A 22771-nucleotide genomic window follows, 5' to 3' on the forward strand; every position below is an offset into this window, starting at 1 on the left:
TGCTTACATCCAATTAAGGTTCAAGCACGCTGTCCTGGGCACACACATCAGCTATCTGGGCTATCTGTCCAATACAGGGTGTTAGTTGTTAGTGGTTAGTGAGAGAGAAGAGTCTGTAGTGGTCTTACACCTACCCATTGATTCGTTAAAACTCGCTCTGGGTGGGAGCCGGTACCTACCAGCCTTATGTCCGGTGGCTTAACCACGAAAACGCCACCGAGGCCGGTAAAATAATATCAAAAATCCTAGTATGACAGCCAATAGCCTTGATCTTTCAGTACTAGTGTCCTGGAACTATCGTTAAGCATCGTTCCAGTCAGTCCACAACGACTGGCATATCAAAGGCCGTGGTATGTACTACCCTGTCTATGAGATGGTGCATATAAAAGATCTCTTGCTGCTAATCGAAAAGAGTAGCCCATGTAGTGGCGACAGCGGGTTTCCTCTCAAAATCTGTGTGGTCATTAACCATATGTCTGACGCCATATAACCGTAAATAAAATGTGTTGAGTGCGTCGTTAAATAAAACACTTCTTTCTTCTTTCTTTCCTTCCGTTAAGCAAGCAGGCATTATCTCCCTTTTCTTCCATTATAACGAAGAATGTGCCGCGTTCAACTCTTGTCCAGAAATCGATCTTCATTCATACATACACACACACACACACACACACACACACACACACACACACACACACACACACACACACACACACACACACACACACACACACATACAAAAAAACCTAACCCCTGACCTAATAGTTAATAGCACGGCACAGTTCTAAACGAGTTCACTCGGACCCAGAGCCACGAAAATGTCAGAATTCTCATCCCGCTTGCAAGTTCTTGAAAAGCGCTCGACTTATTTGTTTAGATGATAGCTATCAGAAATCTGCATTCTTACAACATATGTTTTCTTTGTGGCAGCCATTAAAGCGATTGCTTCACGACAGTTGTTTGGGACGTGGGCGTTTGATAACGGTATCTGATCAGGACCTTGTCAATGAACCAACAGATTTGTGGATGAGGGGGGTGGGAGGTGAAAGGAAGTAGGTGGGTGGTCAATTGCTTAAAGGGACATTCCTGAGTTTGCTGCAATTTTAAAGATGTTATCGACTAACCGAGACTTTTTAACGATTGTAATTACATATCAAATATATTTTTCTCAATATCATATTAGTGGCTGCATATTAAACGTGTTTCTGACCGTTCTAATATTTGTACTAGGTTAAATTTCATTTTATTTCCTGAAAACATTTTTTTCGTACGTACGAAATTATTTGAAGACAAAATCCAGTTTGAGCTTCTTACAAATACTGATATGACCAGGAACACATTGACTATACAAACACTGATATTCTAAACAAGAAAATATATTTAATATGCAATTTAATCGTAGAAATATTTTATTAGTCGGAAACATGTTACAATGCAGCAAACTCAGGAATGTCCCTTTAAAGGAACAGTCTTGTTTCCGACTAACTAGAGTATTTCTGGCGATTAAAATAATATATTAAATACACTTTCTTGTTTAGAATACCAGTGTCTGTATATTGATAATGTTTGTAGCAGTCAGTCTTCATTTTTATTCGTAATATATATGTTTTTTCGTATGTACAAAATTCAGTGGCGGATCCAGAAAATCCATTTGGAGGGGTGGAAGGCAATGACAAGAGGCGGAATGCCAAGGGAACTTTCGTGGAGGTTTGGAGGGGGATAAAAATTAATATGTAATAAAATTATAACTGTCGTAAAGTTTAGGGGGCCGGGCCCTGCCCCCACCCTACCCCTAGATCCGCCTCTGAAATTGTTGGAAGATAAACTCTAGTTTGGGCTAACAACAGACATTAGGACACAACAAACACAGACACTGATATTCTAAACAAGAAACTATCTTATTATTAATTAAGGGGGCGGGGTGTAGCCCAGTGGTACAGCGTTTGCTTGATGCGCGGTCGTTTTGGGATCGATCCCTGTCAGTGGGCCCATTGCGCTATTTCTCACTCCAGCCAGTGCACCACGACTGGTATATCAAAGGCCGTGGTATGTGCTATCCTGTCTATGGGATGGTGCATATAAAAGATCCCTTGCTGTTAATCGAAAAGAGTAGCCCATGACGTGGCGACAGCGGGTTTCCTCTCTCAATAGCTGTGTGGTCCTTAACCATATGTCTGACGCCATATAACTGTAAATAAAATGTGTTGAGTGCGTCGTTAAATAAAACATTTCCTTCTTTCCTATTATTAATTATTGTGGTTAATTGACAGAGTGCTCGCCTGAGGTGCTTGTGTCGCATGATCAAATCACGTCAGCGGACACAATCTCTTACTGTTCACCCCCCCCCCCCCCGTCCCAACCGTTGCCCCACGACTGGTATATCAAAGGCCGTGGTATGTGCTGTTCTGTCTGTGGGAAAGTACATATACATATATCTTGCTGCTGATGGAAAAATGTAACGGGTTTCCTCTCTAAGACTATATTATCATGATTACCAAATGTTTGACATCAAATTATAGCCGACCAATGTGATGTAGGAACGGGACGTAGCTCAGTGGTACAGCGCTCGCTTGATGCGCGGTCGATCTGGGATCGATCCCCGTCGGTAGGTCCATTAGGCTATTTCTCGTCCCAGCCAGTGCACCACGACTGGTATAACAAAGGCTGTGGTATTGCTATACTGTCTGTGGGATGATGCATATAAAAGATCCCTTACTGAAGTAGCGACAGCGGGTTTCCTTTCTCAATATATGTGTGGTCCTTAACCACGCCATATAACCGTAAATAAAATGTGTTGAGTGCGTCGTTAAATAAATCATTTCCTTCAATGTGTTGTAGTGGTGTTGTTAAACAAAACAAACTTTAATTTTTTATTAAAACCGATTTTGATAATTAAAATCAGAAGTGTTTTTGACCATCCAGGTGTCTCTCATACCAAGAAATGTATGTTTCGTATTTTTATGGAGACGGGTTCTAGTGTACTTTTAAGAATTTAATTGAAAACATATTTTATTCCATATAATGTATATATACAAAAAAGATTGGGCACACGTTATCTAACTTCAGAGGTCCTCTCCTTTTAAGGGTATTTCCTCATTTCAACGTCACAGACTCTTGTTTCATGCTACACAACTGTATCTAAATGTGTTAAAGGTTTGTAGACTTAAGAGTCCATTTTCATTTGTTGAAACTAATGCCTGCGACTTTAAGGACACACTCTGTCCCTACGCCGGCGTCATGTGTAGTGAAACCGTCGCGTTCGTATCCAGGACTGGTGCTTATAAAACGTTTAGAGTCTAGACTCGAGACTCTAATAAGAGTCTGATATATGAACGTCATGGTTATGTCATACAGATTGTATGCGTGTGACGTCATTTGAGATTGAATCTGGACTCTTAAAAGCTTTATAAGCGCGGGTCCTGGAACTGGCGTCACTCGATATTTACGTCATCCAAAGTTTGGGGCGGGCTTTAGGACAGACGTTAGAGCGCTCGCTTGAGGTGTTTACGTCGTAGGATCGAACCACCACAGTGGACCATGCCTCTGTAAAAAAAAAAGGGTAAATTGCCATGACAATCAAATTTGATTTGTAACAGTACGTGATAAAGCTATACACAAAGTTCAATATCTCAAGGCATTGTGGGGGCAAACATTCAAAAAACTATATGTGGTACAGACAGACGAACGTACAGGCAGACAGAAGGACGGAGATGACTCCTATAGTTCCCTCCTGTTGAACTGGTAGGGGACTAAATAACATAAAGTTTAAACGTGTTCAAAATTGGCGTGGACTTAAAAGAAGACAATTTTTGTTTTGTGTCACAAAACGTTTTTATCACTTTAAACCTAATGAGCTCTTCCACGACTAGCACGCCATTCATGAGATCACTTCCGGAATAGTCCTGACTTTTTACTAACACAAAAAAGCCGATCAATATCCGAGCGTAAAGACAAATGCTGTGTCAACTCAATGTAAAACAATTTTAAGCACGAATTACAAAGCAGATCGATAAACAGTTTCCTTAACGAGACAGATAAATTGAAGATTCATTTAAAGTCTTCATCAGATGTGTGGGATTTGTCAGAACTATTCCTGACAGGATCTCATTTGAAGAGTGGGAGATAATTTAGTTCACTGCCTACAATCCATTAAAAAAATCTCTTAAAGGTGCTATATCACAGTTATATGAAAGAAAGAAAGAATGTTTTATTTAACGACGCACTCAACACATTTTACGGTTATATGGCGTCAGACATTATGGTTAAGGACCACACAGATTTTGAGAGGAAACCCGCTGTCGCCATTACATGGGCTACTCTTTCCGATTAGCAGCAAGGGATCTTTTATTTGCGTTTCCCACAAGCAGGATAGCACAAACCATGGCCTTTGTTGAACCAGTTATAGATCACTGGTCGGTGCAAAATGTATTACAGCCAAATACTATAATTTACTGACAAAAAAATGAAACATATTGGGAAATCTTTAGACAGGTTAATCGTGTTACATCTCTGTGTTCGTATACATGTGTTCTACATATATTTATTTGAGGACTAAAAACTAGCTAAATGTTTTAATAGATAAAATGCGACGTGTGTGGGTTTTTTTATTTTTTTTTTATTTTTTTTTTATTATTATTTTTTTATTTTATAGATTTCTTGAAGAAGCCACTGTTTACGCCCAGTAACAGCACATTGCAATTTCAATATTCTTGAGTTAATGGTGTTAAGATAGTGTGTATGATATATTAATTTGTAGTTATTTATCACAAATAGATGTAAAATAATTGAGACCATGACACTTGCAGCTATGGTAATGTAACCGGCCTCGGTGGCGTCGTGGCAGGTCATCGGTCTACAGGCTGGTAGGTACTGGGTTCGGATCCCAGTCGAGGCATGGGATTTTTAATCCAGATACCGACTCCAAACCCTGAGTGAGTGCTCCGCAAGGCTCAGTGGGTAGGGGTAAACCACTTGCACCGACCAGTGATCTATAACTGGTTCAACAAAGGCCATGGTTTGTGCTATCCTGCCTGTGGGAAGCGCAAATAAAAGATCCCTTGCTGCCAATCGGAAGAGTAGCCCATGTAGTGGCGACAGCGGGTTTCCTCTCAAAATCTGTGTGGTCCTTAACCATATGTCTGACGCCATATAACCGTAAATAAAATGTGTTGAGTGCGTCGTTAAATAAAACACTTCTTTCTTTCTATGGTAATGTACCTTTAATGTGTTTTGCATTGTCATGATGAAAATGGAAACCAACAGGCTCCATAATGAGGCATAAACATTTATCTCTATGTCTCTCCCACGTCTCTCGTCCGACAGTTGTGGCCCAGTCCTTGAGGAAATGAAACAGCTCAAGTTTGTTTTGTTTAATGACACCACTAAAGCACATTAATTAATTAATTAATTAATTAATTAATCATCGGCTACTGGACTCAAGCATTTGGTAAACCTGATACGTAGTTTTTCAGAGGAAACCGGCTACATTTTCCCATTAGCAGCAAGGGATCTTTTGTATGCACTTTCCTAAAGACAGGGCAGCACATTCCACAGTCTTTGATATATCAGTTGTGTGTCACTGATTGAGAAAAGTGCGAAAATGTTACACTAGTAGCATTATTTTCACGTTGAAGAACTTTCCAGTTATCAAACAAATTATATCTCAGGCCTATTATGAATTAATATTTTGCATTACCCATTTATGTTATTCTAATCTTAGACTGCCAACTGTCACGACAGAGTTAGCCAACTCGCCGATTTCACGACTTCCACGACTTTCCAGTTGCTAACTTGCTACATTGAGCACTATTACAACTCGATTCTAGTCCGTTCCACAGAGAACGTATTTTTTTCATGCTGTTATTTATTTCTGAGCCGATTGATTTGTCAATTGCACACAACAATAGTACTTTTATATTATTTCCAAAACCCTCTTACATTTCTTCTTACGTCAAAACAAACTGAAATTATTTACAAAAAAACAAAAACAAACCCAACCCAAAACATTTTTATAGAATGCTGAGAAGGACTAATACATTTAAATATTCCCATTTCTTTTGTAGTTTAGTATAGTTTTGATTAGATGTTAAATATATGCTACGAGCAGGTCTTATTTTAAAGTAAAGGCGTTGGTACAGCGCTGTGCGGGTGAAATAACACAATGCCCGCTTTATGCCGGTATAAGACTTGTTTTGACGTCAGGTCATTGGATGTTACGATATTCGTCTTAAACGTAGACAGTAAAAGTCTTGTTTGAAAACCCTGTCATTGGCTGTTACAAATACTGGACACGTAGATGTAATTTTACTTCAGCGCCACCTACAGTGATGATCTTATCGGACTTTTTTTTTTCTAAGGCGTTTTATTTATATTTACGACATTTCTTCAACATCCTACTCCAAATACGTCACGGCGAGAGGAAAGACCGCGCTAGGCGGAAAGATATATGGCCGACATGGCGCAAAGCGCTCGTTTGTTAACTTCTCTACGCAACGCTTTGATGTGAACACATATCATTAGTGCACATCACCATTAAAAAGGGAGCTGAATGGCTGTCCGTCCTTCAGAAAGATCGTAAAATAGCATGCCTTCTAAATATGAAGTGTCTGCGCGCATGTCGCTCTTTCTCTTTTAGTAAAAAACCAAGATTCGGCGGGAGATATGGCGTTATATAGACTGTGTAGGTCTGTGTATAGGTACACAGATTATATATGCTGTGGCGGATCAAGAAAATCCAATGACATGAGACGGAATGCCAAGGGAACTTTAGGGGAGGTTTGGAGGGGAGGGGGTGAAAATTAATATATAATAAAATGATAATGTCGCAAAATTTAGTGGGGGGGGGGGGGGGGCTGGTGGCTCCCCTCCCAAGATCCGCCTCTGATATATATACACACACGCCATAATTACGGAAGGAAGGAAAGAAATGTTTTATTTAACTACGCACTCAATACATTTTATTGACGGTTATATGGCGTCGGACATAATATGATTAAAGACCATACATATACTGAAAGGAAAAAGAAACGTCGGGTCAACTTTAAAGCCAGCAAATCAAATTGTATGACACGATATGTACAATTGTACTACATATCAATGAAGGACGAACACTAATGATAATACTGTCAATGTTTTATTGAAATGTGAAAGAAAATGGCAACATAATCCGATTGCAAATGAGGGTACCCCATATAATTGAAATCAAACACTCATGGAAACAATTCATTAGTATCCGTCACATGTCATTTAATTCTCGTTAGTCTGTGTATAAGTCCACTAGTCTCACTGGTCTCACTAGTACCGTGTGTGACCAGCCCGTGCCTGTGTAGCTGCCCTGACCCTCCTGGTCATAGAATTCATCAAGGCATTCACACTCCTCATTGTAATGTTACTCCATTATACCAAGGCATCTTTGAGCTGGGCAAGGGTGATGGGTGGGTTTGGACGATTCCTCACTCTCCTGTCCAACTGATCCCACAAGTGCTCTATGTGGGACAGATCGGAGCTGTAAGCGGGCCAGTCGAGGGGAACGATGTTGTTCGCTGCAAGGAAGTCCCTACACACTTTTGCAACATGCGGCCTCGCGTTGTCTTGTTGCAATGTCAGGTTGTTTTGCTGGACAAAGGGCACGGCGTGAGGCTGCAGGATCTCATCCCTGTATCGGACGGCTGTCAGTTTCCCAGCGATGACAACCAAAGGCGTTTTTAACCCATGGGAAATTCCACCCCAGACCATGACTGAGCCACCCCCAGATCTGTCCCTCTCATCAACGCAATCGTCGGCAAATCTCTCCCCACGACGTCGATACACGCGACGTCGCCCGTCCGACCGGAAAAGTGTGAACCTCGATTCATCCGTGAACAGTACACGCCTCCATTACATCATGCGGAACCTTCCCGGTGCATGTGCATTCAGGGTATAAGGCATAATAACCCAATGAGTTATGTGTACAACTTCCATACAAATCCGCCCACTTATTTAGGATTTTTTCTACAATTTATGACCCGACGTTTCTTTTTCCTTTCAGTATATATCGAGAGAGGAAATCCGCTGTCGCCACTTCGTGGCCTACTCCTTTCGATTAGCAGCTAGTGATCTTTTATATGTACCATCCCATACAATATTTCACACATTTTAGTAATTTTGACATATAGTCTTAGAGAGGAAACCCGCTACATTTTTTTTCCATTAGTAGAAAGGGATCTTTTATATGCACCACCCCACAGACAGGATAGCACATACCACGGCCTTTGATATACCAGTCGTGGTGCACTGGCTGGAGCAAAAAATAGCCCAAATGGGCCCACCGACGGGGATCGATCCCAGACCGACCGCGCATCAAGCGAACGCTTTACCACTGGACTACGTCCTGCTCCTCCATAATTATGGAGCCCGTGAAGCCAATGACCTCTACCGATAATGGCGATGTTGATCGGAGACTAAGTGACGATTAGCGTCTGAATATCGGTTAAATCTCCTGGATTTGTTACACACTGAGTGATGACATTGTACACACGTAACAGGATCTATGGTAGACACCGAAGCGGGTACTACTAAAATAGTACTACCTGGGACGGTTCACCAACGGCCTACAGGCTGTCATCATTTGTGTCATGTTATTGTTTGTTTATATTTTGTTAATTTGTTAGTTTTAGTTTTTTGTTTGTTTGTTGTTGTTGGTGGTGTGGGTTTTGTTGTTGTTGTTGTTGTTTGTTTTTGTTTGTGGTGGTGGTTGCTTTTTGTGTGTGAGGAGGGGTTGTTGGTTATTATGTTGTTGGTTTTTTTCTTCTTCTTTTTTTGTTTTTTTCTTCAAATTAAACAAATGGACCATCTTGAAATTAATTAGGAAGGTAACGTTTGTATTTGTAGGATAAATGGGTGGAGTCAAAAGTTGTTATAGGTAGCATGGGAAGTGATCCCTTTGGCTCGATACGAAGGATAGATTCAGACAAAACAAAAACAAAGAAAAAATCGAAAGAAAGGAAAAAGGAAGAAAGAAAGAGATGTTTTATTTAGCAACGCGCTCAACACATTTTATTGGGCTATTTGTCGTTCCAGCCAATGCACCACGACTGGTATATCAAAGGCCGTGACACGTGCTATCCTTTCTGTGGGATGGTTCATATAAAAGATCCCTTGCTACTAATGAACAAATTTAGCGGGTTTCATCTCTAAGATTATAATATATATGTCAAAATTGCCAAAATATTTGACATCCAATAGCCGATGATTAATAAATCAATGTACTCCAGTGGTGTCGTTAAACAAAACAAACAGAATCAACACATTTTAATTTCGGTTATATGTCGTCAGATATATGGTTAAGGACTCGGATAACGAATAAGAGAGAAAAAACCCACTCAATTGGCCTCTTTTCGATTCTCAGCAAGGGATCTTTTATGTATGTATATATATATGTATATATATATATATATATATATATATATATATATATATATATATAAAATATATAAAATAATACATATATATATATATATGTATTATAAAAAAAAATTAAATAAAAGAAAACAAGTTTACATGTATATGTATTTTATAAATATATTTATAGATATAATTATCCTATATACATATTTAATATATATATATATATATATATATATATATATATATATACCATCCCTCAGATTGGACAGTACATACTCCGGCCTATGTTACAGAAGTTGTGGAAAGAGAAATAGCCCAATGTGTCTACCAACAGGAATCGATTCTTGATCAACCGTGCAATATCCGAGCGCCTTACCACTGGACTACCATTACCACTCCACGAAATATAGATTATGCAGAGGCAATGACGGCATGGGTCAGGGTAAAAGGGGCGTGGGGTGGGGGAAGCGATGTCATGGTAATAAATAGGGCGGCGTTGTCAGGGTAATGTGGCAGCGGTGTTAGGGTTATGGACGGCGGTACCAGGGTAATATGGCAGAGGTGTTAGGATGACGGACGGCGGTACCAGGGTAATATGACATAGGTGTTAGGATGACGGACGGCGGTACCAGGGCAATATGGCAGAGGTGTTAGGGTTATGGACGGTGGTACCAGGGTAATATGACAGAGGTGTTAGGATGACGGACGGCGGTACCAGGGTAATATGACAGAGGTGTTAGGGTGATGGACGGTGGTACCAGGGTAATATGACAGAGGTGTTAGGATGACGGACGGTGGTACCAGGGTAATATGACAGAGGTGTTAGGGTGATGGACGGCGGTACCAGGGTAATATGACAGAGGTGTTAGGATGACGGACGGCGGTACCAGGGCAATATGACAGAGGTGTTAGGGTGATGGACGGCGGTACCAGGGTAATATGACAGAGGTGTTAGGATGACGGACGGCGGTACCAGGGCAATATGACAGAGGTGTTAGGGTGATGGACGGCGGTACCAGGGTAATATGACAGAGGTGTTAGGATGACGGACGGTGGTACCAGGGCAATATGACAGAGGTGTTAGGGTGATGGACGGCGGTACCAGGGTAATATGACAGAGGTGTTAGGATGACGGACGGCGGTACCAGGGCAATATGGCAGAGGTGTTAGGATGACGGACGGCGGTACCAGGGTAATATGACAGAGGTGTTAGGATGACGGACGGTGGTACCAGGGCAATATGACAGAGGTGTTAGGGTGATGGACGGCGGTACCAGGGTAATATGACAGAGTTGTTAGGATGACGGACGGCGGTACCAGGGCAATATGGCATAGGTGTTAGGATGACGGACGGCGGTACCAGGGTAATATGACAGAGGTGTTAGGATGACGGACGGCGGTACCAGGGTAATATGGCAGAGGTGTTAGGACGACGGACGGCGGTACCAGGGTAATATGACAGAGGTGTTAGGATGACGGACGGCGGTACCAGGGCAATATGGCAGAGGTGTTAGGGTGATGGACGGTGGTACCAGGGTAATATGGCAGAGGTGTTAGTGTGATGGACGGTGGTACCAGGGTAATATGGCAGCGGTGTTAGGATGACGGACGGCGGTACCAGGCAATATGGCAGCGGTGTTAGGATGACGGACGGCGGTACCAGGGCAATATGGCAGCGGTGTTAGGGTGATGGAAGGCGGTACCAGGGTAATATGGCAGCGGTGTTAGTGTGATGGAAGGCGGTACCAGAGTAATATGGCAGAGGTGTTAGGACGACGGACGGCGGTACCAGGGTAATATGACAGAGGTGTTAGGATGACGGACGGCGGTACCAGGGCAATATGGCAGAGGTGTTAGGGTGATGGACGGTGGTACCAGGGTAATATGGCAGAGGTGTTAGTGTGATGGACGGTGGTACCAGGGTAATATGGCAGCGGTGTTAGGATGACGGACGGCGGTACCAGGCAATATGGCAGCGGTGTTAGGGTGATGGAAGGCGGTACCAGGGTAATATGGCAGCGGTGTTAGTGTGATGGAAGGCGGTACCAGAGTAATATGGCAGAGGTGTTAGTGTGATGGACGGCGGTATCAGGGTAATATGGCAGCGGTGTTAGAGTGATGGAAGGCTGTACCAGGGTAATATGGCAGCGGTGTAAGGGTGATGGAAGCCGGTACCAGGGTAATATGGCAGCGGTGTTAGAGTGATGGAAGGCGGTACCAGGGTAATATGGCAGCGGTGTTAGTGTGATGGAAGGCGGTACCAGGGTAATATGGCAGCAGTGTTGGGGTGATAGACATGTATTGCTTTAGCAGTAATCTTAGAATGCTTGGTATATATATTTAAAACAGTTCGTTACATAATATATATTTTTTTTAAACATCTTTTTCAGGTAACTAGTGCTGGCCGTCTGCAGGCACGCGATGAGGTGGTCACGTGTCGTCCTGGCCTACTGCTGTCTGCTTCTGCTATTGGCTGCCTACTGCACTGGGCTCCCAGTGGCGGGAACTTTCAATCTTCCCGCCAATACCAAGGACTGTGCCGACTGCCGTAAACCTCTGGGTGCGAAGATCCTGCACATTCAGCGTCTACAGCGAATCAAACAGCAGATACTGCTCGCACTGGGACTCAAACAGGACCGAAACGTGAACACCATCCCGTCCTTGTCGTCGAATCTTAGGTCCATCGACGGTAAACACGATGGCGGATTGATTGACGAGAATGTTACCAAATCAAAGACCACAAATTCAGGAGGACCTCTGTTTTTCAGTGTATCTGAGAAACTGGGTAAGATAATGATTTCGGTTTTAGTCATGATTCTCCTTCTCCTACTCCTCCTTCTCCTCTGTCTACTCCTCCCCTTCTCCGCCTAATCTTCCCCCTCCCCTCCTGCTCCCAATCTCCTACTCTCCACCCTCCTCCTTCACTCGTCCACATCGCCTCCTATTCCCGTTCTCCTCATCCCCTTCTCCTCATCCTTCTACTATTGGAAATACTACTACTGCTAAGTACTACTAATGCCACTACTACTATTGCTACTGCTGTTACTGTGTATTGCTACTGCTGCTATTAGTTATTAATACTGTTTATTACTTATACAAGTATTGTGTCTGTTGCTATTGCTACTGATGCTGGCACTGTGTTAGTGCTGGATGCAACCATCCATCCACCAACCCACCCATCTACCCATCCATTCACACCCACACCCACACAGCCATCCATCCAGCTATGCATCAACCCACCCACTAATGTAACGCAATGCAATGCAATCCAGTCATTTCACACCCAATTCATTGACCCATCCGTCCAACAGAAAGTACGTTTATTCCAATATATTACGTGAATCGTGTTTGTGTTGCAGGCGAGAAGGACGCCGGCCTGGTCCAGTTTGTGATTAACAATCCAATCCACTATCCACCATTCACCATTCAACCAATTCATTCACCCATTTACCCATCCATCTATTCACCCACCCTGCAAACTGTCAACATTCTTACTCCCATATATTATGTGACACGTGTCTGTCTTGCAGGCAGGCGAGAAGGAAGATGCCGGCCTGGTCCAGTTTGTGATTAGTATTCCAATCCAATCCACCATCCACCCAATTCATTGCCCCCTCCCCCCCCCCCCCCCCCCCCCCAGTCAGTCATCCACTCATCTATCAAAACACAACCCAAACTGTCAACATTCTTACCCTCATATATTTTACGTGATACCTCTCTGTCTTGCAGGCGAGAAGGAGGACGCTAGTCTGGTCCAGTTTGTGATTGACAATCCAATCCACCATCCACCATCCACCATCCATCCATCTACCATTCACTCAATTCATTCACCCATCCATCTATCCACCTACCCTGCAAACTGTCAACATTCTTACTCCCATATATTACATGACACGCATCTGTCTTGCAGGCAGGCGAGAAGGAAGATGCCGGCCTGGTCCAGTTTGTGAATAGTATTCCAATCCACCATCCACCCAATTCATTGACCCCCCCCCCCCCCCCCCCCCTCCCCCCAGTCAGTCATCCATGCATCTATCAAAACACAACCCAAACTGTCAAGATTCTTACCCTCATATATTTTACGTGATACCTGTCTGTCTTGCAGGCGAGAAGGAGGATGCCAGTCTGGTCCAGTTTGTGATTAAAAATCCAATCCACCATTGCCCATCCATCCATCCATCTATCCATCTATGCACCCACCCTTCAAACAGTCAATATTCTTACTGCCATATATTACGTGATATATGTGTTTGTATTGCAGGCGAGAAGGAGAACGCCGGCCTGGTCCAGTTTGTGATCAACACGGGGAACCACCACGACGACCTGGAGGTGCTGAGCGCCCACCTCTGGCTGCTCATCAAGAAGCGCGGCACCAGGAAGCGCGGACGCAAGATCGTCCTCAAGGTGTTCCAGGTCACCGGGGACGGGCAGACCCTCCTCACCTACCTCAGGACTAGAGTCAAGAAGACGAGATGGCAGAAACTCAGCCTGCCCATCAGTCTCATACAGCAGTTGCTCGCACCGCCACAGGGTAAACTTAAATTGCGGATCGCGTGCAAAAGATGCGGAAGGCGGATCAAAGTCGTCCTGCCGAAGCATAAGAAACATGTGAACGCGATTAGATCCCCGTTAAGACAGCTGAAGTCGTCTAGACATAAGTCAAAGGGAAAGAAGAGGTTGCCATTCCTTGTGATAAACACTAGAGTGAAGAAAATAAGGCATGGCTGATCTCAGTTTCATTTATGGTGGTATGCAATGCTAGGAACGGTACTTCCGTCTATAGTAAACTAAATTCAATGGGAGTTTTCCCCAGTTTTTCACTAGCATAATAGAACGTCGCTTAAACCCTGCATTAGGTGTCGGTAGATGACAGATTACGTGATTTGGGTGGGTTGGGTCTGGGCTTTGAGGGTTGAAAAGTTCGTGTCACAGTCATATATGTACGGAGTAAAGGCAACTGCGTCTCTGATAGTCATTTGAAAATATTATTATTTGGTACTAATAAATTAAAATAGCTTTTTAGTGCACAGCTGTTTTGTTGTGTACACTAGAGGTTGAAACCAGTAAAGGGGACCAAAAATGAAAATGCAATTTTCTAATAAAAAGAAGCTGTTGATACAAAAATTATCTTAAATATCACGTGGCACCCATTTTTCTCGCAGACAGATTAAATATTAATTGTCATTCGTTTTACAAATATACTGCAGGGGTATACCGATACATTAATATACATGTCGATTTTATAACAAATACGTCAACATTACCATTATAGAAGAGACTTGATTTAATCTAAGGGAATCTTTATACCGTTAGAAATCTGAACAACGCCGTAATACATGGTCAGGGCCGTATCTCTGTACAAGGCAGAGTCGAATAGGCATTTGGCAAAATAGTGGTTGATTCTATGATCCTCAATCTAGTGCCTCGTCTGTAGGAGGATAGCCACTTCCAAGGAGATCCTTTACTGGAGATATCATCCCTCTTGAACTGCCACAAAGAAGACTGCCAATCCCAGACTAGTTTACTGAACCCAAAACTAACACCGGACAGAGCTCATTAGAATAAGTACAGCTGTGATGACATACACCCATGAATCGCAGTCATAACCGTGATGACATCAGGTGTTTGCGAAAGTTGAGCATATCCTGTCCCACCGGTGGCACCCGTCATGAGTACTACCACCACAGCTGTCGTCCGTCACTATACTGTGCTTGCTATAAACGTATGTATGTACCGTTTCTCGTGTTGAGGACTATAATTCTGGGACCTCTCATCTCTCACAAAACAAGAGACCATCATGTCCGGTTGGAAAAACCACAAAAAGGGATCAACAGGAAACTGCAAACTCCGCAACACGTGTTGTCGCGTTAGATAAACGTCGCTAATGTTGTTGTACATGTGTTGACAGTACAAATAGTAACACTTAGAATGATATTCGTTTGTAATTGTATATTATGTGTATTGGTGGTTACAGGTATTGCCATTGTCATCTTGTGGGTTGTATCATAAAGCGAGATGGATGAAAAACAAAAGGGAATAAATGAATAAATGAAAGGAACGTTTGAATGGGTTGATGGATGGATGGATGGACGGACCAATGGATAGATGGATTGATGAATGATTGCTTGGTTCGTAAGATGGATGGATGGATGGATGGATTGATAGAATGAAGAAATAAACAGGAGAATACAAAGATGGACGGATAATGCCTAAAGGCGAAGCAACACGATACGAGTGACTCGTACGATAATAGCAACGATAAAAACCCATTGCATAGCAATCGATGAAATCTTAATGTTGTCTTGTCAGTCGGCTATAATTCTCGTGGCTATTAATTATCGATCTAGACACTCGTATCGTGTGCCTTTGCCTTAAGTTACACGCATGAACGGATAGACGGACAGATGTGTGTTTCATCATTTAGTTTATTATGTGAACATATGTTTTAGCTATTCATGTACATGTTGTATTTGTGTGGAGATTTCTGACTGACCACTTCTGTATATATATATATTTGCTGTAAGGGCAGTCCCAGGAATAACCACCATGGGTAGGGTTGAGAGGCGAGTAGCGTCAAATATACTAGTAATTGTTTTTGTTTGTTTTCGTATGCTGGTGGGTTGTCCGAGCTAACTCAATTCAAAGAAAGCCAAAATACTGTAAAGTCCTTTATATTCTTGGGCTTAAATGTTCGTGGTTTTGCTGAAATATACATTTCGCTGGGTACTTAAATTCGTGTATCAGAAAGGTGTTATCATGAATTCATAATTATATGTATTCATGTGTTATATTTTCGTTGTGCTCTTAAATTCGTTACTGACGAAAATTGGACCACCACGAATAAACGTGATTTCACAGTATGTGGTTTCATTCAGTGTATGACGAGTATACAAAAAACCTAACTCCCAGGTGATAATTTTTTGGAACTGCCCTAGATTAATATCAATAGGAATCTTGTGTCTCGACAGAGAACCCGTGAACTAAATGTACTCGTGTATGACGAGACTGTCGGGGGTTTGTGGTCATACAATTTCTTGTAGTAATCCGCGTATTCTGAAATGACAACACATCCGGTAGTCTCATTGTACATGTGTTATTTATAAATCTCAAAGCCATCCTTTCAAAACCAAACTGGATTTGTTGTTGTGTTTGTAACCCAACTCGCCATCTTAGTAGCTGGCAGTGGCGGATATATACATTTTAAAAGGGGTGTAGCTAAATGATTTGAGGAGACGTATGAAGGCACGGAGTGCTTTTCCCAAGCAAGCGAAGCGCGCGAGATTATAGGAAAAGAAAGAAATGTTTTATTTAACGACGCACTCAACACATTTTATTTACGGTTATATGGCGTCAGACATATGGTTAAGGACCACACAGATTTTGAGAGGAAACCCGTTGTTGCCACTACATGGGCTACTCTTCCGATTAGCAGCAAGGGATCTTTTATTTGCGCTCCCCACAGGCAGGATAGCACAAACCATGGCCTTTGTTGAACCAGTTATGGATCACTGGTCGGTGCAAGTGGTTTACACCTACCCATTGAGCCTTGCGGACCACTCACTCAGGGTTTGGAGTCGGTATCTGGATTAAAAATCCCATTCCTCGACTGGGATCCGAACCCAGTACCTACCAGCCTGTAGACCGATGGCCTACCACGACGCCACCGAGGCTGGTAGATTCTAGGAGATCCAGCCCATATTCACATTCATCTAAAATCAATAATAAAAACACAAACAAAATAAACAAGTATGAGAATTAAGAGCTTAAATATAGTCATGTATACTTAATAATAAAACTATGGCCATTTCAGTCTTTTGTGGAGTTTCCGGTTATTTTGGTATGATATAATTCAAAGGTAGTAAACATGCAACATATGCAACATTATATACTTTCTTTACTATAGCAAACGGAAGGCACTAACCCTGGTTATTGGGAACTGTAAAATGTTTTGGTTGTTGGAGCTTTCTACCATTAAATTGCACATTACTTAAAAGTTCTTGCTTGTGTTATAAATGTCAAAACAGTTGCAATATGTTTCTTCGCCGTGATGTTTGTAATAGCTTCAGGTGTATTTTACGCGAAACATGAACGATAAATATGTACCTGGAACACTAAAAATAAATACCTTTAACAAATTCTCTGAATATGCTTAAAGGGGCTGTCCTGGGTTTGCAGCCATTGTAAGATGTTTGCAATAACAGAGCCTTGTTGGCGACTACTATTTCATACTAAATACATTTTCTTGTTTAGAATTCCAATGTCTGTATATCGAATGTCTTTGCGGTTGTATACTAATGTTTGTAGCACTCAGTTTTTACTTTTATTATTTTTTATTATTGGTAAGTAAAATCTACAACAACAAACACCTTGTAAATACAGACACTGATATTCTAAATCAGAAAATGTATTAAATTTGTATATTACGTCATCGAAAAGGCTCTATTGGTCGGAAACATTTTACAATGGTTGTAAACTCAGGACTGTCCCTTTAAGTGCAGATCGTGTTAACGTCTTCAAATTAATTCTGAAATACTGGTTATTGTGGCTTAAAATTTTAATAGTGTGCATGTATATGATGTCAACGCATTAAGTTTATCCAGAGCTGGTACTTTATATATGTTGTTGAATTCTTGTTTCGTCATATCGTTTGAATCTTTTGAAAACCTTTGAAAAAGATAGCTTTCCTTTGTTCGTAAAATGTTAAATGTTAAATGTATCACAAATACACGAAAGCCTGGAATAATTTTGTGGTGATTTGATGCGATGACGTTGCCTAGAAACCGTGTCCTAAGTGTACGCATGTATAATTACACCTCTGAGTTAAAGTTTGTTTTGTTTTACAACACTACTAGAGCACATTGATTTATTAATCATGAGCTATTGGATGTCAAACAGTTTGTAATTATGTTGACAAATACAGCTGACATATGGTCTTGGAGAGGAAACTCGCTTCATTTTTCCATTAGTAGCAAGGGATCTTTTATATGCATCATCCCACAGACAAGATAACACATACCACGGCCTTTGATATACTATTCTTGGTGCACTGGCTGGAACGAGAAATAGCTCAATGGGCCCACAGACGGCAATCGATCCCAAACCGACGGCGTATCAAACGAGCGCTTTACCCTCAAAAGGCGAATTTTGAACTTACTTATCTCTGGGCATAGAAACCCTGTCCTAAATGTACTCACGCGCTTTTTGAAGGAAAGTGAAAATGTTAGACTTTTTGCAATAAAATCGCCACAATGTGCATGAAAGGTGAATGAATCGGGTAATCTTAGCTTAGAATATATAAAAAAGGAACCTGGTATAATTTTGGTCGTACTATATTAGTTTTGGGACACTAATAAGGCAGTTTAACCCCTCCATATCCATCACCAAAATTTCACTAAATTCAATTTTCTCGCGTGGTTTTCGATCTGTGCGAGTGAAAAGCCCTGATACAGAAATCGTTTTTATCTTGCTGCACCATGCACATCGGCTGAACGGCCTGCAAATTTTATTCGAAACAGGAAAGGGACGCACAAAGCGTTGCATTGCCATTGGTGACTTAGCAGTCACATATTCCAATACTGTGCTCAGCACTGCTCGATTTGCATTGCTTCACGGTGTGTGACAGCACCAGTGCTTTTAAATCAAAAGGAAAGCTCAAACCCCTCAAAATGTTAATGAAACATAATAACTTCCACAAAGCATTCACAGAACTAGGGGAAGCATGGACAATACCTGCAGAAGTGGCAACGGTGATACAACATTTCACCTGCGAAATGTACGGGGAGAAAAGACTAAAGAAAGTAAATAACCTTCGCCATGTTCGCCTGCTGTCAAAATGCGATGGGACACTAAGTCAATCAAGGAAGATTGATTTTGCTTCCATGCCCCCATGCCAAAGCACCCTGATGGAGCACCTGAAACGGGTAAATTTCCAGGTTGGGGTATGGAAACGTGCTTATATCCCACAACTAACCATACCAGACCCAACCGAAGGACATGGATGGACAAATGTGTCACGGGGATCCTATAATACCCGTAACTGAATAAAACACGATAATCCAAATATCTCTCCTAACTGTATATCTATTAGATCTCTCTGTATCGGGCAGTCTAATACCCGAGTGGCTCGGCTCTAGGTATAATCAGAGATGAGATCTTATATAAATATAATAATATAGCACGTTTAGTTCACTAGAAAACACAGCAAAACACAATACACTTTGGAATCTGTATTAACACTACGCTGACAAATGTACTTGCCGCAGTAGTTAATTAAAAACAACAATATAATAACAACCCAGAACTAATCACTTAATTAGTTAATCACTAGGTGTCTAGTTTACACAATATTCTAATCACTTCACGGTAATACAACACACATACGTGTGATAATTGAGAAACGCTGCCAGTGGAACTTAATTAATAAAGGAATTACAACTCTATTCCTAAATGGTTAATTTTTAATTAACCCTTAACTACTCATTCAGTAACCTTGTAATACAAAATTAATACTGGTACCTATCACAATAAAGACAATAACCTACAGTTTACCTAGGTCCTCTAGGATGACTGGCTAAGCTTTAATAATTTTAGAACAGTGAAGCCTACAATGTACTTCGTCAGATTACCGGAGACACTGTCTAAATAATATTGGTATAATACAGTATTAAAATATTTAAAGTCACATCAATCACATCAAGGTTATACAACAGAGCAGAAAAATATATTTACCAGTCCAGACGGACAAACGTTCCCCGGGAGCCTTCCAATGTTTTTCCCCGATATATCTAAAATCCTATCTATTTATTCAAAAATCTCACAGGCAGCGAATATCGCCTGGGGGCACCACGCGATACCTCACCTATCATGTGATAGTTCCACAACTCCCAGAGGCGGTATATTTTCTTAGATGGCCAGACTTACTGTCGCCTAGTTCGCCAGAAATACCAGGGTCGTGCGGAGGTATTACGTAACCACTCTCCACATGGCCTCCACAGCTGGTCTGGGTGTGTAATAGGGGGTACGGTCGCGCGGAGGTATTACGTAACCAAGCTGCACTCAGCCCTCTAAAACAATTAACATCGCCACAGGCGAAATGATAAGAGCATGATCCGTCACACATCCCCACCTCAAAAAAGATAATTCCTCTACTCTAGGAATAAGGAAATATACTACATTTAAACAAAACAATGTGTGCGTTAACCGACGCATCCGGGCATTTATAACACATAGTAATAAGGTGACTACCAGTAATCACACTGAGTATCTGAGTGCCTGGTATACAATAAAATGTAAAAAACAAAAAAGAAATCACAACATTCAACTTCGGGACAGGGCATCAGCGATTACATTGGATGTGCCCTTGATATGTTCAATGGTAATTGGGAATTCCTGCAGAAGAAGACTCCATCTCAAAACTCTCTGGTTGGTGGCTTTCATTCTGTGAATGAAAGTAAGCGGATTATAGTCAGTAAAGACAACCACTTGATGCAATGCCGATTTCACGTAGATCTGAAAATGCTTCAGAGCTTGTACCATGGCCAAAGCTTCCTTCTCTATAGTGGAATAGTTCACCTGGTGTTTGTCAAACTTTTTAGAGAAGAAACTTACAGGATGGTCCAGTCCATTTTCGTCTTCTTGGAACAGCACAGCTCCAGCTCCCACGTCACTGGCATCCACAGCCAGCTTGAAAGGCATTCGGTAGTCTGGCGCTGTCATCACGGGAGACGAGGAGCGCATCTGCTTAAGACGGTTGAATGACTTCTCGCATTCATCTGACCACTGGAACTTCGATTCCTTCTTTCGTGCCGCACGTTTTACAGGTTTTACCCGATAGTCATGCTGTCGACTCGGTGTAGCGTTGGGTTCCAAGCGCACATCCTGGATTAAGGTACTGGTAACCGTTGGAAAGTCCTGACAAATGGAAACATTTTCTTGTGTCAACGCAGTCAGCTCTGCTCGCTGGGGGCTGTCAAGGTGCAAGTCCGGACTCAAGTCTGCTAGAATCTGGCTGTTGGTTAACTTGATCTCTGCAGTCTTGACGTCATCACAGGAAATTGAGTGACTCTCAATCTGGACAGGTAACGCTGGAACTATCGGCAGTGTGTCAAAATAATCTTTTAGCAAATTGATGTGACAATACCTACTTTTCCTAACCCTATCAGGAGTGCTTATCACATACCCTGTCTTATTAACCCGTTTGTGCACAACATAGGGACCGAAATACCTGTTCTGCAATGAACCCCGTTTAATGGGAAGGTACAGCAGCACCTTATCCCCTGGTTTAAATTCCCGACTCCTAGCCTTCCTATCAAACACTGATTTTATTTTGCTCTGAGCATAGCTCAGATGCTTCCTAGCTAGATCGGTCGCCGGCCACCTCCTATCTCTAACTCTCTTATTCATTAATACTCCCTTGTCCATATAATAACCTGAAATCTGATCCTCCATCTCACCCTCTGTTAACAATGTAGTGCGAGCTGCTAACAAATTTGGATCAGCCCCCTGCTCTAGGATTAACTCTTGTCTATTACAAGGTAAGTGCCCTCTATCAAACACAACTTGTTCATTTACCCTCTGCGGGAGGTCAACAGGTTCCACCACATTTAGTTCCTCAGTTGACTTATCTACCATTTTACTGATAACCTCATCCACTCCAATTTCATGGCTCACACACGTATCAGACACATCACAATTTTCCTCTGGGTCTCGTGCTACCCTTCCGGCCATAGCCCTAGTCATTACACACGCAGGACAACTAATCTCATCAACCTCACACTCTTCTATTGGTAAAGGGCTGTCTTCAATTAACAATTTGTCACCTTGCGGCTGGCAACACTGACTAGTCAAATCGTTACCTTAACAAAACTCCTGTTTTCAACGGGAAAGTCCTTCACAACACCCATAACAACTGGTCCCGTCACAAACTTCGAAAACAAGAAAACGTTATGTAACCGGACAACCATTTTTTCTCCAGTAACCGAGGTTAAGGCCAAACTACGTCCTGTATCTGAATTTTCAATACCAGCTAAACAATCTGACGTTATAAGCGACTGGCTACACCCTGTATCCCAATAGATTGATATTGCCTTAGGACTCAACTCTTGTTTCACATCACAAATCATACCAGTGGACACATACGGGTTTACTTTCTCTGCCATGGGACTAACCATTAACTCTCTCGCTAACGGAGCTGACCTCACTAAACCGACCACTTGCACATTATCGCGTTTTTTTTTAAAACAGTCCCCGACAAGATGGTTATCCTTTTTTACAGTAACTGCAATGTGGACGAAACGTTCGTGCATTGGCTGATAATGCAGGTTTATCCTTACTTTGCCCACAATGTGCATTCCTTGCCTGACTAGCTGACCAACTAGATGACTCTCCCCGA

At 42.0% G+C, this 22771-nt stretch overlaps 1 protein-coding gene across 1 annotated transcript in view; it reads left to right on the forward strand.

Moving 5' to 3' along the window:
- Positions 1–16785, forward strand: part of LOC121382076 — a 19621-nt gene extending 2836 nt beyond the window's left edge. The window contains exons 2-3 of the mRNA XM_041511554.1: positions 11772–12166; positions 13643–16785. Coding sequence (XP_041367488.1) covers positions 11803–12166; positions 13643–14109 — 831 coding nt within the window. The 5' untranslated portion in view covers positions 11772–11802 and the 3' untranslated portion in view covers positions 14110–16785. The remainder of the gene's footprint in view (positions 1–11771; positions 12167–13642) is intronic.
- The last annotated feature ends 5986 nt before the right edge of the window (positions 16786–22771 follow it).

Source organism: Gigantopelta aegis, chromosome 9 (assembly GCF_016097555.1).
Source record: "Gigantopelta aegis isolate Gae_Host chromosome 9, Gae_host_genome, whole genome shotgun sequence".
Taxonomy (NCBI): Eukaryota; Metazoa; Mollusca; class Gastropoda; order Neomphalida; family Peltospiridae; genus Gigantopelta; species Gigantopelta aegis.